Source organism: Oncorhynchus nerka, linkage group LG15 (genome assembly GCF_034236695.1).
Source record: "Oncorhynchus nerka isolate Pitt River linkage group LG15, Oner_Uvic_2.0, whole genome shotgun sequence".
NCBI lineage: Eukaryota > Metazoa > Chordata > Actinopteri > Salmoniformes > Salmonidae > Oncorhynchus > Oncorhynchus nerka.
Genome location: NC_088410.1, coordinates 74230041 through 74249508, shown reverse-complemented (window position 1 = coordinate 74249508; position 19468 = coordinate 74230041). Strand labels below are relative to the sequence as shown.

General features: G+C 42.7%; 2 protein-coding genes across 7 annotated transcripts in view; one reads left to right on the top strand and one right to left on the bottom strand.

Moving 5' to 3' along the window:
* Positions 1–2661, top strand: part of LOC115143293 (rap1 GTPase-activating protein 1-like) — a 73393-nt gene extending 70732 nt beyond the window's left edge. For 3 of the 4 annotated variants that reach the window (XM_029683541.2, XM_065001894.1, XM_065001896.1), the window contains one exon: positions 4–2661. In XM_029683541.2, coding sequence (XP_029539401.1) covers positions 4–87 — 84 coding nt within the window. In that variant the 3' untranslated portion in view covers positions 88–2661. The remainder of the gene's footprint in view (positions 1–3) is intronic. The other variant, XM_065001895.1, reaches the window with a different exon arrangement.
* On the bottom strand, positions 2181–18770 carry LOC115143295 (protein-arginine deiminase type-2-like). 3 transcript variants are annotated; one of them, XM_029683543.2, is made up of 16 exons: positions 18550–18766; positions 15046–15214; positions 14311–14380; positions 14080–14141; positions 13566–13683; positions 12982–13134; positions 12638–12828; positions 12427–12530; positions 12201–12312; positions 11768–11875; positions 11510–11661; positions 11167–11314; positions 10826–10919; positions 3530–3609; positions 3292–3420; positions 2181–3062 (listed from the first exon to the last, which is right to left on the bottom strand). In XM_029683543.2, exons 1-16 carry the CDS (start codon positions 18726–18728, stop codon positions 2829–2831), a joined length of 2103 nt encoding a protein of 700 aa, XP_029539403.1. In that variant the 5' UTR covers positions 18729–18766; the 3' UTR covers positions 2181–2828. The 3 variants fall into 3 exon arrangements, with proteins under 3 accessions (XP_029539403.1, XP_029539405.1, XP_029539404.1); XM_029683545.2 differs by lacking the exon at positions 18550–18766 and adding an exon at positions 15315–16933; XM_029683544.2 differs by having other exon boundaries at positions 2974–3062; positions 3248–3420; positions 18550–18770.
* Positions 18771–19468: the final 698 nt, after the last annotated feature.

The window sequence follows — 19468 nt, the reverse complement described above, 5'->3', positions numbered from 1 at the left end:
CAGCATTCCCATAAGAGGCACCCCCTGCAGGAGATGAAGCAAGCGCACGTGTGTTCCACCACAGATGCAGAGGAGGAGCAGAGCTAGTCGCTGGGACAGACAGCTAGACCTGGTATAAACTAGTCCAGTCTGAACAGCCAGGTCCATGGACATGCACTTACAGCCTTCCCTCATCCCAACTCTTTGTGGCTGACTCCCAGCATGCCTAGAGGGGTGAAGGAGAGGATCAGCCCGCACCCATTCCCAAAATGAGTGCCACTCACACAGTATCGCTTCTGGCTGTTGTCTGTTGGCTCGCTTAGCCTACATATATTTCTGCTCCATGAGCTCTGTGAAGCCTAAATCTGTTCATGTGGTAACTCATAGTATACTCTCCCTTGTCCTCTCTATGGCATTGTTTTTGTTTTGGTTTGAAGGTGGAGTGAGGGGAGGATCTTAAGCATTAGACAGATTGGTGTTGCAGGAGATCCGTTGATCATGCATTAGGGGAAGTTTTCTGTTAGGCTAAAGAGGAATGCATGAGGAGGATAAGAGGGTGTTGTCCTGTTGTCATTGTTGGAAGAACTGACATTATTGCTCCCATCAACCTCACATCCCACCATGATGCTGTACATTTGTTATTCTTGGTGTCCCGGATCCTTTGATGTCACACCAAGCCTTGTGTTTTATTAATGGTCAATTAAGAGTGTAATGGGGGATGTTGACTTAAAACTTTTAGTAAATGTTACATGTTTTTGATAGAAGGTACTTTTATCATCATGCTGCTGCTGGTTTTGATTCCATTATTCATTTCCCCTGACAAACTGTACAATTGCAGTTCACAGTTTATGTTGAATGGACAATATTTTACTGACTCCATAATTATAGTCAACGTATTTCAGGCCATTTAAAGGGGTAATCTGCAGTTCAAACAATAACAGTCTTTACCCCGCCACTGTTTCGATAACCAGCTGAGTGATGGGGTTGGCGAAAAGTAACCACTCTCAAATTCCTAGACAGAGCTATGGATGCAAGGACTGACCATCCATGATTGCAAAATTATACTTTTAACCATGTTGAGACTATATAGTGTTTGTTTACAGTTACCTTGTTTACTAACTAATGAGTAAAACACGCTTATGTTTGGGGTTTTGATGGGGTACGACAGTTGAACTAAGCGCATGAAGCATTTATAAGTAATATTCTTCAAGAATCAATGGGTATATAAAATTAATTGAAATGTTTTAAAAAAAGAAGCTATGTAGCAATCGTAGATTGCCCCTATAAACTGAGAAAAAAACATGCAGTATTGAATTACCGATAAGGTCTGGTGTCCAAACTAAATTACTCATCAGTCTTCATCACTGTCCCATACTGTAGATAGTACCACACAGTCAGACATTCCTCCAAGGTGACCTAACCAAAGCACACAGCCTCTAAAGCCAAGCTATTGTCCAGTGACTACTGTCTTCAGTTTATTTTTTAAAACCTCTAGTTTGATTAAAAGTATGTGTTTGGATGTGTATGCATGGTGGTGTAAATCTGCTTGCAAAACCATGTCAACTGTACAGTACCACGCAGGAAATAGATTGTTTCTTCAAACCAGTCCAACTTCTCTAGAAAAGCAGACAGATAAAGAGTCATTATTTCTTCAAATCAGTTTCGATAGAGAAATATGGCGATACAAGTGTAACGTGGAAACCGGCACTACATTTTCAATTAATTGCTGATCATTTGAAAATCTGACTTGTGGCAAGTCTTGAAGTGGCCTTTTTAATGATTGTGTTAAGTAAGCTGCTTTGTAGGAGGGTATCCCCTTCATATAAGGAATCTATCCCATGGTGGATATCGCCAACTGGAATCTATCACCAACTGGTTTGAATGTAAAACTAAACAGATATATGTATTCATTTGTAGACATCTGCTCTCAATGAATGGAACCTTTGTATCTTGTGTAATGTTTTACATTTCCTGATTAGAGACATTTTCCCTCATCTCAGATTTATATAATGAAAATACCTGATATGAAGGCATAGTTTCCATTACTTTTTATTTCAATTAAATGAACAAAAGCTCAAATGGAATTTAGTTGCACTTTGTCAGTTGTGGCATGAATGCATAAACCTTTTACACTCCTTTTGAAATCTTTCAGTTGAATCTAAAGGATCTCTGTAGGTAAGGAACACTACATCAAAATACAGTTAGTTTGACATGTATTTATTATTAAACACCATTCTGAAGATTATGATTCAACAAAAAACTATTACCGGTAATTGAAATGTGATTGGAAAGATGAGAAAGTAACCTTTCATCAGCTTAAGAGAGCCTTTGGAGTCAGTGTGTATTCCAGGCACTGAAACTCAAAATATATCAAACACAATTTTCATCTCAAAGCTTAAAATAAATGTATTAAAACTCACAAGTCTTCAGAAATGCTTGAATAGTTGGATCACACCCTCTGGTGGCTCCAGATTATACTTACACATTCATCTGTGGTCCTGTTCATCTGTACCTGTGTTTGTACATGTAAATGCAAGACACTTGGATTGAGCACCCAGCCAATCCAAACAGATTCAGCCTACAATGTGCTTAATTCAGATGATTGTATTTCTGTTCTCATTGACAATCTCCTTAAGCCCTTGTTAAAGTCCGAAAGTCTTGTTTATAAATATAGCTTTTCATCCTTTTGTAAAAAAAGGCAAATACATGTTTAATAAAGACAAAGGGGTAATACAGTACAAGGACTACTGTTGTTGTTTGAAGATGACTGCTGCTGGCGAATGTTGCTGCTGTTTACGTCAAGCCTTATTCCCTCTTTCTAACTACAACCATTCCTTGCCCCAAATCCCTCACATCTCCAGGTTCCACCACTTGAAGGAGAAGGGTTCCCTGCGAACGTTAGAGCCACAGTGAACCTCTCCCAGCAGTTTGTGGTAGGAGGCAAAGTCATCAATGTATGTGCAGCGGAGTCCCAGGCCCTCCATGAGGGAGGTCATCTCTGCCTCCAGGGCACAGCGGCCATCCACCTTGGGCCCAAATGGTTTAGGGATGCCCAGGTTCTTCCCCAACACAATCATGTTCACCTGGAGGTAGAGACATATGCCTCAATTAGGATTTGCTTCTTGCGCTACTTGGGTAGTAGATGATTTGAGCATACTTCCTAATCACATGTAGAAAATCATCACAAAATGTCTAAAATGATTTGGCAGCATTTTTGAGTTTTGCCATTATGTAATGTAAAATGTATAACAAATCAAATAGGAAGTACTTTTGGTTTGGAGGTGTTCTAGTGTAGAACCTGCGTCTGCTCACCATGTCTGGGTAATAGGCCACTGCCCTGTTCTCCTCCATCACATGGAAAAGGATGGGCAGATCAATGATATCATCGTCATCTAAACCCAGCTCCCTCTTAAGGACATCCCTGTTCCAGTCTATACAGCTCTGTGGGACGGCAGCAGTCACAACATCTACATGGTTATTTCACCAAGCACTGCAATGCTCTGCTAGCCTCTCTGAGTAACTAGTTCATCTGGCGTTTAGTTTCCCTCACCTGGACATAGTTGTTTTCTGCTCTGAGTTTGTCATCACTCAATATCTCATCTACTGTAATCTTTTTTTCTGCTCCAAGACCTGTTAGGATCGAGAAGGAAGTGGGTGTTAATTAGTAACACACACAGTATTATGTATTCCATTCACCCAGCTCAATGTAACATTGATAGGTTAAGGCTACTTGATACTCAAATGTTCCCTATACCCAACGAGGTTGTTACAACTTTGCCTATGAACGTAGATGCACAAGTAAAGAGAATTTTGTGAGTAATCAAGGTGACAGACATTGGCACATTCAGTACTGCCTGTATCTAGCTGATCTAGGGTGTAATCATTAGTCCAACAGTTGCAAACAAGAGTTTATATTAGACAAATTCAGGTATGTTCATCCACATTTCATTCCGTTTCAGTAAAGCTTTTCAACAGAATGAATACACCTCTGATCACATACAAATCAAATCAAATCTTGGGTTCCCGAGTGGAGCTGCGGTCTAAGGCACTGCATCTAAGTGCAAGAGGTATCACTGCAGTCCCTGGCTCAAATCCAGGCTTCATCACATCTGGCTGTGATTGGGAGTCCCATAGGGCGGTGCACAATTGGCCCAGCATTGTCAGGGTTTGGCTGGGGTAGGTTTTCTTTGAATGTAAGAATTTGTTCTTAACTGACTTGCCTAAATATTGTATTGGTCACATACATTTGTTTAGCAGATGTTATTGCGGGTGTAGTGAAATACTTGTGCTTCTAGCTCCGACAGCGCAGTAATATCTAACAGTTTCATAACATATACCCAAAATACAGATAAATCTAAGTAAAGAATGGTTTAAGACAATATATACACCTCTGTTCGAATGTGTGGAGTCACTTAGAAATGTCATTGTTTTTGAAGGAAAAGCATTTTTTTGTCCATTAAAATAACATCAAATTGATCAGAAATATGGTGTAGACATTGTTGTAAATTACTATTGTACTTGGAAAAGGCCGATTTCTTTATGGAATAGCTATATAGGCGTACAGAGGTCCATTATCAGCAACCATCACTCCTGTGTTCCAATGGCACGTTGTGTTAGCTAATCCAAGTTGATCATTTTAAAAGGCCAACTGATCATTAGAAAACCATTTTGCAATTATGTTAGCACAGCTGAAAACTGTTGTTCTGATTGAAGAAGCAATACAACTGGCCTTCTTCAGACTAGTAGAGTATCTGGAGCCTATAATCAAACCCACAAATGCTGATGCCTTGTTCAGGGGCAGAATGACAGATTTTTACCTTGTCAGCTCAGGGATTCAATCTTGTAACCTTTCGGTTACTAGTCCAACGTTCTAACCACTAGGCTACCTGCCGCCCCTACAGTGGCATAGTATAGAGTATATACATATGAGATGGGTGATGCAATGTTTACAAACAACTAAAGTGACTAAGATACCGTAGAATAATATAGAGTACAGTTTACACATGAGATGAGTAATGCAAGATAAGGAGACATTATTAAAGTGGCTAGTGTTTCATTTCCTTAAAGTGGCCAGTGATTCCTAATCTATGTCGTTAAGCATAGTTCACTTTCTATAGGCACAGTTCACTTTCCAGAGCAGCCACATACAAACAGCATGATCCCTTTAATTACTATAATTACTTCTCGCTCTCATTATTTTCCTTTTTATGAAATTCACTGAGGATAGTCCTCCATTGTGGCGAAATCTGTACGGAGCCTTCACCGTGCACTGCCACTTTAAGAGCGCATGAGCAGTAAGGAAGGAGGAAATAAAGAGAGCTCATTCAGCTCTTTGGGGAGGAGCTCTTGGGTGGCGGACAGTTTGATTGTGTGGGCTGTGCTGCAGAAGTTTTGTTTGTTTTCAGCGTGTGTAGTTTATAAAGTATTTAACTCAATCATCGGTGTAATCGCTCTAGGTCGTGGTTGTTTTCGTTTGGGACCTCGCCCGTTATGGATCACATGGATTAGTAGCAACATTGTTGCAAAGCTTTAACATACAAACCAACAAACCAGCGGACAGTCAGACAGCACACCGGCACACCTGAAGACCACAGCTAAGATCTCTCTTGTTCTCTTTCTCTTTTTCTCTTCCCTCCATCGTTCCAGTGCTTTACCCTGCAACAGACTCTCTATTTTTCCAATGCACTTCCCATTGAAGTTCATTAGAGCTGGACTATTATTGCCCTGCCAGAAGTATTTGGGTGGACATTTTAGTTAAAAGGGAGGTTGCTTGCAAGTTATGCATTGTTATGTGAACTGTATTGAGGTGTACTAATGACATGTGGCCGAGAAGATTTTGGACATTTTTAAGGCCTTTGTTGTGTCTATGAACACCCCCCACATTCATACCCTCTGCACTCCTCCACTGGACGATAATACATATTATTGCAAATCCTCTGTTGATGACTGGGTTCTTTCTTGTATGAAGTTGCTGTTAAATTGCTCTGCCATTATTATTATTATTATTATTATTGTATGAGGTATTCTTGTTGGGGTTACTCCTGTGCTGTGATGTGGGTTTTATATGGTGTGTATTCTTTTTTCTCTCCACTGGCTATCTGGTAAACAGGCTACACTCTAGGCAGTCTCTTCTGCTGATGTGTGTGGGTCTGGTAGTGGTACTCTCTCTATTCTACTCTGTTCCTTTCGGCATGGTTAATACCTGCCTGGCGCCCGAACAAAATCATTCTTTACCCCTCTCCAATAAATACCGCTACAGAATTGGCACCCAAACAGGGACTTGAAGAGAAACACTCATGACACCATCCACACAAGGTTGAATCATGTATTTTGTTGGAATCCCTTACTGTGTCAATGTGGACACACCTGATGGTAATCATGTTCGGGATTCTTTCATTGTGGAAGGACTCTATGAACTAATGGAGTTGGATAGCACTGCCCCTAATCCCCAGGCTTCTGGCTCACCTATAACATCTCCACCATTACCCTCCCCTCAACCTTTTCCTGTTACCCTGTCCAGAGAGACTGGGAGAGGTGTCTCTGTGATCACTGGACAAATAGATCTATGGACACACACCAATCATAGTTTGACAATGCAGGAGAATGCCATTCGCAAACTCAGTGAATGTGTGGAGGCTCATCAGACAGATGTGCAGCGGAGGTTGGATTACCTTGCCTGTCAAATGGAGGAAAACCAACAACAAATTGTTCAGAGACAGAAGTATTTACAAGATTCTCTGAAGCAGGATATTCAAGGAAAACTGCACCGGTTCAAAACACAAATAGATTATGACTTGATGATGGTTAGTTTCTATCTTAAGGAGGAACAAAAACAGAGCGCAGAGGAGTCAGCCTCTTGTGAAGGGAGTGTTCTTATCTGAAGGAAGTTATGGAGGACATTAAGAACTCTCTCACAGGGGAATTACGATGTTTGATTGAACAGACTCAAAAGGACACTGTTAATGAGATGGAAAAAGCACAGAAGGCCACAGATCTTCAACTGGAAGTGCTGCACCAGGAGGTAATGCAGCGCTTTCCCTTCTGGACAAATCTTCTGCACCTCCCTCAGGTTTTACCTCTGCCACTGGCTTGGCCAGTAATGGAATAGGAACAGGTAGTACTACAAAAACCCCTCTGAAGATACTGTTAAACAACAGAACTGCCACTGTCATGCCTCCTCTAGAGTGCTCCCTCCCTATCAAACTACTTTTCCCCACTTTTGGCAGCCCAGAAGATGATGTTGATCCACTGTTTTTCTTATCTAAGTGTAATGATTTTCTTTCTGTCCGGCCCCTTACTGACTTGGAGGTTCTTGCTACCCTCTGCAGTGTTCTCCATGGTACAGCAAGAGACTGGTGGGAGATAGCCCGTGAACATGTGTCAACCTGGGAGGAGTTTCAAAAAATATTCCTCTTAGCCTTCCTCTCAGAGGACTATGGGGATGAACTGGCGGAACGTGTTCGTAACAGAGTCCAGGGGGAAGCAGAGCCAATACGGGACTTTGCCTTCTCCTATCGAGTTCTATGTAGGAGATGGAAGGCTGACATTACTGAGCAGGAGATGGTCAAACTCCTTGGTTCCCCGCCTTGCTATTCAACTTCGAGAACGTGTGCAGAACGTGGATGATCTGGTGCGTCTTGGGACTCAGAGAAGGACTGGAAGCACCACCTCCAAACTAAAAACACTGTTCCCCCATCCCAGTATACCCATAACTCTCCTGGGGCTAAACCTTCTCAGATATTTGTACCCAAGATCCAGGACAAAAGTCCAGTTATGTGTTGGAGGTGTAAAGTCCAACATTCTCCAGATTCTTGCCCACTCTATGTCCAACATCAGGATTCAGGAAAAGGTCAGAAAGGACCGAAGACTGAAAGTCTAGACAGGCGTGGTGGCTTGCATACAATTGGGTCAGCCTTAATGCCCACCATGAAGCCTTTAGACAGCACAGCTAGCAGTCTTATTCCTATTCCGCAACAACTATTGGTTCCTCTGACTGTTACGATCTGGAGAGGGAAGGCCATAATCGACACAAGGGCATCTTACACCCTGATGCAAGAGGCCCTGTGGCGGAACATGGCATTACCTCATGAGGAGCTATGAACATGGGAGGAGGGACCACTGTACTTGGCCAATGGAGAACCTACCACCCCCTTGGGCTGGATTAGTATAATAATAAAACTGCATGGTGAGACTATTAACCTTCCTGTGGCTATTCTTGCAGATTCAAGCCTTGCATTTGCTGTAGTCCTTGGCCTAGACTTCCTGTTCTTCAGTGGACTGACCATCTCGATGTCCGAACCCTCCTATCGGCTGCACTCTGACTATTCTCAGCCTCATCCATTTCAACCTAGTAATGCACTGATTTCAGGCTTGAGCCTGCTACATTATGCAGAGTCCGGACAAGGTCAAGTCAGAGAAAATATAAAAAGACAAAAACATGTTCCACCAGTGAAGTCTGAGAACCCAGCTATCACCCTGAGTACCGCCGTACCCTCCCCCCCTCTTCTATCCGAGAGCAAAAACAAACCTGATGCGAATTTCTACATCAAACAAGCAGTGGAACAGGCATGTCTGTCGGATGATGAAAGGTGGCAGCTCTCCCAGATGTTGGACGTGAACAGGGAGGTCTGTACTCTTACACTCGGCCGTACAACAGTCTTCAAACACAAAATCTATACCCAGCATGAGGTCCCCATTAGGCAGCGTCCCTACAGGCTGTGCCCCGCCAAACTGGCAATTCTCAATGAACAGCTCAAAAGCATGTTGGAGAATGGAATTGTGGAACCTTTTTCCGGATGGGCTTCTCCGGTTGTCCTGATTCCTAAGAAAGATGGTGGATATAGATTCTGTGTGGACTGCAGGAAGCCGAATGCCATAACAGAAAGCGATGCCTACCCTCTACCAAACATAAATGACATACTGGAATCTCTGGCAGGAGCATCCATCTTTAGTAATCTGGATCTGAACAGTGGCTATTGGCAGGTGTCAATGGATCCTGCTAGTCAGGATAAGACTGCCTTTGTCAACCCTGCTGGTTTGTACTCCTTCAAAGTCATGTCTTTTGGTTTGAAGAATGCTCCAGCAAACTTCCAAAGGTTGATGGAGACTGTCCTGGGAGATCTGAGGGGTATAAATTGTCTTGTGTATCTGGATGACATCATAATCTACTCTTCCTCTATCGCGGATCATCTGCAAGACATGCAGTCCGTCTTCGACAGACTAAAGGCTGCAGGTTTGACCTTGAACTTGAAGTGTCGTTTCTGTCTGCCAGAACTCAAGTTCCTTGGTCATGTGGTTAATGCTGAAGGTATCCATGCAGATCCAGCCAAAGATGCAGCCGTGCAGGAATTCCCAATTCCCACATCCCTCAAGGCTGTTCAGCGGTTTTCTGTGTATGCCACCACAGGTTTGTGCCTGACTTTTCAAAGGTAGCCGAACCCCTCAACCACCTTAAGAAAGAGGTGAAATTCCAATGGACCCCTGCATGCCAAAGTGCATTTAAAGCACTCAAAAACAGTCTAATTACTCCTCCAGTGCTTGGACATCCTAACCTGAATGCTCATTTCATTGTGTACACGGATGCAAGTCAAACAGGACTTGGAGCAGTCTTGGCTCAACAAACAGGACTTGGAACAGAAGAAGTTCTTGCCTATGCAAGTCGCACCCTTAATTCTGCCGAGAGGAATTATTCAATGACTGAAAGGGAGTGCCTCGCTGTGGTCTGGGCTTTGGAGAAATGGAGCTACTACTTGGAGGCAAAGATCTTCACCGTTGTCACAGACCATGCTGCTCTGCAGTGGGTTCTGGCATCAGGCAAGACCAACAGCTGTCTTATTCGCTGGTCTATCAGACTGCAGAAGTTTGACTTCATCATTGAGTATCGCAAAGGAAAACTGAACGTTGTACCAGATGCCCTTTCTCGGATTACAGAGACTGCCAATGTTTGTCCTCCCTTGTGCAGTACTTATACTACCGCTAAATGTCTGGATGATTATTTTCCTCTGGATGATGAAAGTGTATGGAGAGAGCACAGCAGAAGGATGCTGCCATCATGGTGATCCACAAGAGTCTGTCTGAAGAAGAGTCGCTTCAATGATACGTATAGCATAATTCAGGATAAAGTGTATCGAAATACTCCAAGAGGAGATGGAATACACAGTACCCATTATCGCGTCTTCATTCCCTCTACATTGAGTGACCAGATAATCCAAGTTTATGACAATCCCATGAGTGGCTATCTTGGAAACTTATCGAAGACTACAAGAGGTGGTTTACTGGCCAGGCATGGCTATGCATTGTTATGTGAACTGTATTGAGGTGTACTAATGACATGTGGCCGAGAAGATTGTGGACATTTTTAAGGCCTTTGTTGTGTCAATGAACACCCCCCACATTCATACCCTCTGCACTCCTCCACTGGACGATAATACATATTGCAAATCCTCTGTTGATGACTGGGTTCTTTCTTGTATGAAGTTGCTGTTAAATTGCTCTGCCATTATTAGTATTATTATTATTGTATGAGGTATTCATGTTGGGGTTACCCCTGTGCTGTGATGTGGGTTTTATATTGTGTATATTCTTTTTTTTCTCTCCACTGGCTATCTGGTAAACAGGCTACACTCTAGGCAGTCTCTTCTGCTGATGTGTGTGGGTCTGGTAGTGGTACTCTCTCTATTCTACTATTTTCCTATCGGCATGGTTAATACCTGCCTGGCGCCCGAACAAAATCATTCTTTACCCCTCTCTAATAAATACCGCTACACCATCTTCTGAAGAGCCTCCACTGATACAGTTGTAACTGTGGTGATACACACTGAAATTAGACCCTTAACTGAAATCCTACCGTCAAACATTTTGGCTTGTCCATGCCCGTCGTTCTGTAAGCCCCTGAAAAGTTTGTAGCCTGCGTCAGGGCTAGCGAGCAGCAGCCGGAATCCCTACACAGAGAAACAGAGGACAAAGACAACATTGGCTGTGCGCTTCATTTGACTTCCTGACAGCTTTACATTATCACATAAACCACATGGCAGCCACAGCCTGCGTCATGTCTAAATATTTTGTGCAAATGGAAGGCATTAACAATTCTTTGCTCGCCGTCATTTCTACTCTATATTAAAGAACACAGTGTATTTACTCACATGTTCTACTGGAGCGGGCAACTATACTTTGACAATATTGTTTTACCTTTTTGTCAGGAGCTGGAACAAAAGTCATGAATTCATCCACATGCCCAACCAGAAGCCAATCAGAGAACAGTGCAATGGGCTCCTGGACTTTCTGTGCCCAAAGGAAGTCTTGCACTACTTTTGTCATGTTGCGGCCCTTGGTTGCCCTGAAAAGTTAAACAGCCTTATCACCACTGCTCACAGCCATATCATATCATATTCTAAATATTCATGAATCATTAGCAAGAGATTTAAAGAAGGAAGAAGCATCAACTTTATTTAATAAGTCAATCAACTTTGGAATAAAGGCAAATATTGGTATCTAAAAACCAGACTCTTCCACTGAAGCAAGTTACACTCACGTGGGGAAAGCCACTCCAATTATGATCCTGCCCAGAGGGTAGATTTTTCCATTTACAATAACTGGAGGGCTAACTTCCAGGTTACCAAACGAGTCCAGGCTGCTCACTTCCTCATCATATGCTGTCCTCGTCACATAGCCAAAGTCTGGGCCCTGAGGGCACCAGGCAGAGAGAGGTTGAGAAAGAGTTCCACCACATCCCTGACAGTATGGAAATAAGAACATTTTAACTGCAGGTGTGGTGAATGCCTTTTCTTACCAGTAGCACATCATAAGGGAAATCCTGTAGTTTTCCGTCTCGGGGGGAGTCCAGCACAACAGGGAAATGTTGGTGAGGAGAGTCAATGTAGCCAAACTCTATCTCATCCTGAGAGAGAAACCTTCTTTACATGTCTATTATATTTCTATATTTGTTATGCAGTTAGAAACAAAGACACTGGTCTATGTTCTGATTTCTTTTATTTAAAACCGAGAGACAAGACTGACAATGATTTACATTGATGTAAAAGGATGTGAAATAAATGGTGTTTAAAAAAGGTTGGAATTGAAAAAAGTTCAAATGCACAAAAGTGCATGATAGGCTAGGAGCTGAATCAAGACTGACAATATCGTGTTTTAAACAAATTGGAATTGGAAAACGGTCAAATGCGCAAAGCTACATGAAAGGCTAGGAGCTGAATCTCACTGCTTACCTGCATCCAGCGGTCTCCTCTGTTCATGTACTCATGACAAACCTTCAGCTTATACCCACTGTTCTCCACCAGCCTCCTCATTCCCTTTAGGAACTGGTAGTTATCAGATGTGCTGGGTAACCAAATGCACAGAAACAGTTGTCAGAATAAGTTTACAGACAGCGCCATCATTATTTCCATCAACATCAATTTCCAACAACAAACATCAATCATCATCATCTCTCACCTGCAGACAAAGACCTCCACAGGGTTGAGTGTGTTGGGTGTCATGATCCAGGGAGCCACACGGAACACCACCCTGTCTGTAAAGATAGGCGTCTCAGGGAAGCCCTGGCAAAATAACGGAACAAAAACATGAATGATAGATTCCACGACAGAGGTACAGTATATACCCTTTGAAGTTTTAAACTAGGAACAGTGAAATAGTTTCAATGTACCGGAGAGCTGGGCTCCAGCAGGCTGAGGCTGATGCTGATGAGGCCCTCAAAGTCTTTGTCAGGGAATCTCAGGCCCTCAACGTAGAAATTCATCTCAGCGTTTCCCCCGAGGTACGGGACCTCCTTGGACAAATCCTCACTGCCCAGCACCAGCGGGTAGTCCTTCACAAAGCTCTTGTAGAACAGGTTTTCTGCAGCAGTAAATCATGTTTTATAATGAGGATCAAATGTATCTCCATTTATATGCATACACAGCATTAAAATCCTATTGTATGCACATTATACATGCATGGACAGCCACAAGAACACAAAAGATCTGACTGGACAAAATGTCCTTGACTCACTCAGTGTTTGGTGCATGCCTGCTGTGGACCTGGTTCTGAAGACCCTGACACTCTCTGCATCCCCCTGGGAGATGTGCATGGTCAGCTTGTAGCCCTCTGGGAGCTTGGCAGGGCCACTGGTCCGCAGCACCATTGGGGACATGTCTTTCAGATCTGACATTTCACAAATACTGACATTATTGTACATCAAGTGTCAACCCATCAATGTCATAATCAATGTGACCTCATCTCAATGTGGCTCCCAGGATTTGGTAGGCCATCATTGTAGATAAAAATGTGTTCTTAACTGATTTGCCTAGTTATATAAAGGTTAAAAAACACATAGGTATGACAGTGTGTAATACAACTACTTATCCTAGAAGGATAGTGGTCGTGAAGGAACCATCAAACCACACCAGACACACCCCTAGCTCAGGCAGTTTGTGTTTAGCTAACACAAATACACACATCCCTACTGCTCCTCTCTGCTGACTACACACAAAACACAGACCTGCAGCCTTTAAAATGTTGATTTATTGCAATGCCTGCAGCACTGTCAGCCAGTCAGCTCAGTGGGCCAGGATGACTTGGCTGTTGTTATATACCTGAGACTCTCGTGACCTCAGCACACTCACTGTCCCGCCTCTTCCCATAGGTGTGTTCTGAGTCACAGTTGACCAGTAGGATGGCACCATGGCCATTAGGCCCCCACATCCACGATCCCTGCAGAGAGATAAACACTGTCTTTCAAAAACAAGAACTAACACCGCCCTGCCGAATGAGCTTTTCCCAATGTGTTTCCATGAGGTTAGATTAGATTTACAGCTGAAAAACAACCTTCAAAAAATGTTCCCACTTCCAGGAATATAGTATGAACAGTATTTTGATGTACCTATTAATATCAGTGGAAGGCTGTGCCCTGTGTGAGTTGACAGAATTAGCTAGAAGTGCCTTGGCAATCTTCCTTTGTGTTTTGGAAAACAGCATGAACACTAGTCTTCTGACATGCCTATTCATGTTAGAACGTCTCCTTATGTACCCTGCTGTGTTAAGAAACAAAGATAGTGACCTCTGAGCTGAAAGAGACCTGCCTGGACGGACCCAGCAGACATAACCCACCTTGTTGGGGTTGTTCCTCTCCACCTGGCCATCTCGATCAGCATCTACATCCAGAGAAATCTCTACAAGACAGAGAGGCCCTGGGTGTCACTGAAGCTCATGAGCTGCTTTGGGGTCTCAAGTGAAATATCAAAATGTACAAATGACATTCACAAAGGTATGCTTTGAAGGTGGGGGAGGGTGGTAGTTTATATGGGTGTGCTCTCCTGTCCTAAGCATAACACAACATACCAACAGCGGTGAGGTGAACGACAGCTTTCCCTAACACCTCCGTCTTCTCTCCATAATACATGACCGATAGCTGCACAACAAAGGACAACGTTTACAAAGTTAAACATCTAGAACACTGGTGACTAAGCAGTGGTTGTGTTTTGATGGGGTCTTCTATGATATATTCATGTCCAGATATGTACAGTACATAATTTCTAAACAACTGGCCCATTCTGGAACTGACTAAAGGTGTCCTTCAATTCCTTATCAATAGAATTGGCACTGTGATTAACCACATCACTTTCCACTGTTTGACATCTCTCTGGTATCAGGTTGAGTGCCACATTTGCATTATTTCAGTGTGGTTTGCACGCCTCTCTTAAGAGGCGTAGGAGCAGCAAATACTTGATTTGTTTTTCTTATTAACATAATTCACTGTAGCGTGTTCAGTCCCAAGTGGAAATATTCACCTCAGGATTCTATGAATAAGATCAGGGTACACTCTTAGAAAAAAGGGTTCCAGGGTCGCCTTAGGAGAACCCTTTTGTTTCAAGGTAGAACTCTTTTGGGTTCCATGTAGAACTCTCTGGGGAAAGGGTTCTAAATGGAATCCAATAAGGTTCTACCTTGAACCAAAAATGGCTCTTCAAAGGGTTCCCCTTCGGGGACAGCCAAATAACCCCTTTAGGTTCTAGATAGCACCTTTTTTCTAAGAGTATAGCTATCATGGCTGTGGGAGTGGCCTACTTTATTTACCTTGCTATCATTTCCCACTTCACTGGCAGTGTCCATGGTGATAAGAAGCATTGTATTACCATTGAGAGAGGTGGGGAGGGTCCCACTCTCTAGTGGGGGTGGGGTGATCCTGTACTGCACTCTGGGACTGCATTGCACAGAGAAGTACTTGGAGGTAGGAGGGGCACTCCTTGGGGAACAATAAATACATGTGACAGTTACACATCACAGCCTGATACTTTTCTTATACAAATCTATAGCAATAACAGCGAAAACACAAGAGGACGTACCTATAGTGCAGTGGAGCACCAGCAGTGAGTGCAGTTCATTATCCCCTATTTCCAGAAGCAAGAGGTGGCAGTGCTAGTTCTAAAGTTACATCGCTATAGTAATGGTAGAGGTATGATGTCTTCTACATGAGTAAAGTACCAAAGAGGGTGAAATACTGGACTGTCAACCTACACAAGAATACTGGCAAAAAGGATTGTACATATGTCTAAGTATCAACCAACATCCCGAGTTGTTACACTCAGTATGACACTTGTTTCTAAACATTAGGCTTAGCTGTAAAACCTAACACCTGGAGTCCAGACTGAGGCTGTCACGCTGTATAATGATAGGAGACAGGCGCAGGAATACGTAATAGGGTTTTTTACGTCATGAAAACGACGGGGACGAAGCCCAAAACAAACACGTATATATAACACAGGGATGTAACCCAAACAAAAGAATGAGGTGCAAACCTCTAAATAATACACGGGACGAGACCAGTAATAACAACTGCACAAAAACACGTGGCATGAAAGCGGATACAGCAGAGCACAAGAAGAACGGATATGTGACAATAATCAACCAGGACAATGGGGAACAGAGGGCACATATATAACATACTAATCAGGGGGAATGGGAACCAGGTGTGCGTAATGAGACAAGACAGTCCGAGGTTTGTGGTGATGAATCCAATTCAGTGACGCCTAGAAAGCCGGTGACGTAGACTTCCGGAGCTGGTGAACGCTGGTGAACGGAATGAGCAGCAGTAGGGGGGATCCGTGACAGAGCCCAGGAGGTGGTTCACACCAAAGGAACATTAGGTTTGTGGGGGAGGGATAGTATTCGCCCGAACAACAGAGCCTAGGCTACTCTGAACAATAGCAAAAAGAGAAGTTCTTAACAAGAAGTGGAAGTTGTTACACACCAATGCTGTGAAACCATCTGTATCTGCTGTGTAATCATACCATGTGGAGAGTCTGATAAACTAACTGCAGTCGTAGTCAAGATAGTCCCACAATATGTTTAATTCTTCAGGTTGGCGATTTGTGTTGGGCTTACCACTTTTTTGTATCATGTTAACTTGGAAATCATAGGCCATAATAACTGCTTATAAAACCCATTGAATTCAGTTGCAATGGAGTAATATGAATTGACAACTTTTTTTTTTTTTTTTTAGTCTGTTGGGAACATGAGGTCTGACTCCTCCTCTGAATACAAATGCCATTCACAAACAGTTATTTCAGCCCAATTTTGGGGCATGATCATCCAAATCCTTCTGCAGTTGGAATATCCAAGAAGTAAAATGACAACAAAATAGTCAGTGGATGTAATCAGTCTTTTAAAAACCTATTATCACTGCAGGAACTACACGTGGAATAAGATTATAAAGCTATTAAATTATTAGAATCAATTCACTTAAAGAAATAAAGCAATTCAGTACTGTGCGCCTCCAAACCTGGGACAAACTATCCAGCTAGTGCATAATATTCTGAGAACCACATGTTCAATTCAAAATAAAATAAAAGGTTATTGGTCACATGCACATGGTTAGCAGATGTTATCGCGAGTGTAGCGAAATACTTGTGCTTCTAGTTCTGACAGTGCAGTAATATCTAACACGTAATCTAACAATCAGCGAAGTGGAGATGTTGTTTCCTACCTTCACCACCTGGGGGCGGCCCGTCAGGAAGTCCAGGATCCAATTGCACAGGGCGAGGTGGAGACCTAGGGCCTCAAGTTTATTAATGAGCTTGGAGGTTATTATGGTGTTGAATGCTGAGCTGTAGTCAATGAATAGCATTCTTACATAGGTATCCCTCTTGTTCAGATGGGATAGGGCAGTGTGCAGTGTGATGGCAATTGCATTGTCTGTGGACCTATTGGGGCGGTATGCAAATTGAAGTTGGTCTAGGCTGGCAGGTAAGGTGGAGGTGATATGATCCTTGACTAGTCTCTCAAAGCACTTCATGATGACAGAAGTGAGTGCTATGGGGCGATAGTCATTTAGTTCAGTTACATTTAACTTCTTGGGTACAGGAACAATGGTGGCCATCTTGAAGCATGTGGGGAAAGCGGACTGGGATAGGGAGAGATGGAATATGTCAGTAAACATACCAGCCAGCTGGTCTGCACATGCTCGGAGGACGCAGCTAGGGATGTCATCTGGGCCGGCAGTCTTGCGAGGGTGAACACGTTTAAACGTCTTACTCACGTCGGCCATGGAGAAGACAAGGGAGGGCCTGCAGTCCTTGGTAGGGGGCCACATCGGTGGCACTGTATTATCCTCAAAGCAGGCAAAGAAGGTGTTTAGTTTGTCTGGAAGAAAGACGTCGGTGTCCGTGACTTAGCTGGTATTCTATTTGTAGTCCAGGATTGCGTGTAGACCCTGTCACATAAGTCTCGTGTCTGAGCCATTGAAGACGCCTGTTAGATTGCCTTGCGGAGGGAATAACTACACTGTTTGTATTCGGCCATATTCACAGTCATCTTTCCATGGTTAAATGCTGTGGTTCGCTCTTTCAGTTTTGTGCGAATGCTGCTATCTACCCACAGTTTCTGGTTAGGGTAGGTTTTAATAGTCACAGTGGGTACAAGATCTCCAATGCACTTCCTTATAAACTCACTCACAGAATCAGCTTATAAATCAATATTATTCTCAGAACATTAAGACAACTTTCCATAAAAAACACCAGAAAACATTGACGTATAGAGAATGTTGTAAGAATTTGATTTAAAACATATACACTCAGCATCAACAAGACTATATATATTCTCTATATTGTTAAGTGTGTTCAGGTGTGTTGGCCATGCCCACTAATTGGCCACACCTGATCTTAATAAGTGCTCGTTTTCTTTGAAATTAGGGTCTGTTTGAATAGACTAAAATGAACAGCTTTGGAGCTATCTGTGCTTGTAGTTCAAAACAGTTAACCCAAATTAACATAGCAGTTTTATTGAAACATGTTATCAAATCAATTAACCTAGAATTTCAGTTATCTGAATGTTAATAAAACCTCTCAGGAAAACATTTAGGGAACCATAGAAAAACATTCTCTGAACCTCCCTACAACCTAAAAATGTATGTTCGCAGAACAGGCAAAATTTGGGTAGGCTACTGAGCGATAATCCCCAAATAGTTTATATAGCAGTATATAACTGGTGAAACTATACATTGCCATACACTTTACCGTGTTTTAGGCTACAATGTGGAGACATCTATTGGTGCAGTAGCCTAGCATAGATACACACACTCACCTGTTTAGGTTCACTTTCAACACCGTGCCAACAACATAAAGAGCCCTCAAAGTTTTCTCAATGTCGAGACGAAATGTCTGTTGATACGGTATTGGCATGTCGGTTGCTTTTCTCTTATTAAGGTGCTGAAGAAGATTAGGGTGCCTGGTCATAGAAACTTGTTCCTGTGAAACATCCATGGTGATACAGTATATTGCAGAGGAGCAGATTGATGAAATGAGATATGGCGGTGGAGGGTAGGCTTGGCCCTATTGTTAAGGGGGTGTGTTCCAGCCAGTAATTTGAGGCAGAAGAGGCTGCAATTACCCAGCAAACCAAACATGTGCCAACTTGCATTGCAGTCAGAACTTGAATAGCAACAGGATAATGTAGGCATAGGCCTAAACTAAGCCTGCAGTATACATTTTGTTGTCACACTGATTGTCATGTTGAAGGCCATATTTGAATCACATAAAAACAGTTGATGTCGGAGGTTTACATACACCGTAATTAAATACATTTAAACTCAGGTTTTCACAATTCCTGACATTTAATCCTAGTAAACGTTCCCTGTCTTAGCTCAGTTAGGATCTCGACTTTATTTTAAAAATGTGAAATGTCAGAATAATAGTGGAGAGAATTATTTATTTCAGCTTTTACATCTTTCATCACATTCCCAGTGGGTCAGAAGTTTACATACACTCAATTAGTATTTGGTAGCATTGCCTTTAAATTGTTTAACTTGGGTCAAACTTTTTGGGTAGATTTCCACAAGCTTTTGGCCCATTCCTCCTGGCAGAGCTGGTGTAACTGAGTCAGGTATATAGGTCTCCTTGCTCGCACATGCTTTTTCAGTTCTGCCCACAAATGTGATGGCCACTCCAATAGGTTGACTTTGTTGTCCCTAAGCCATTTTGCCACAACTTTGGAAGTATGCTTG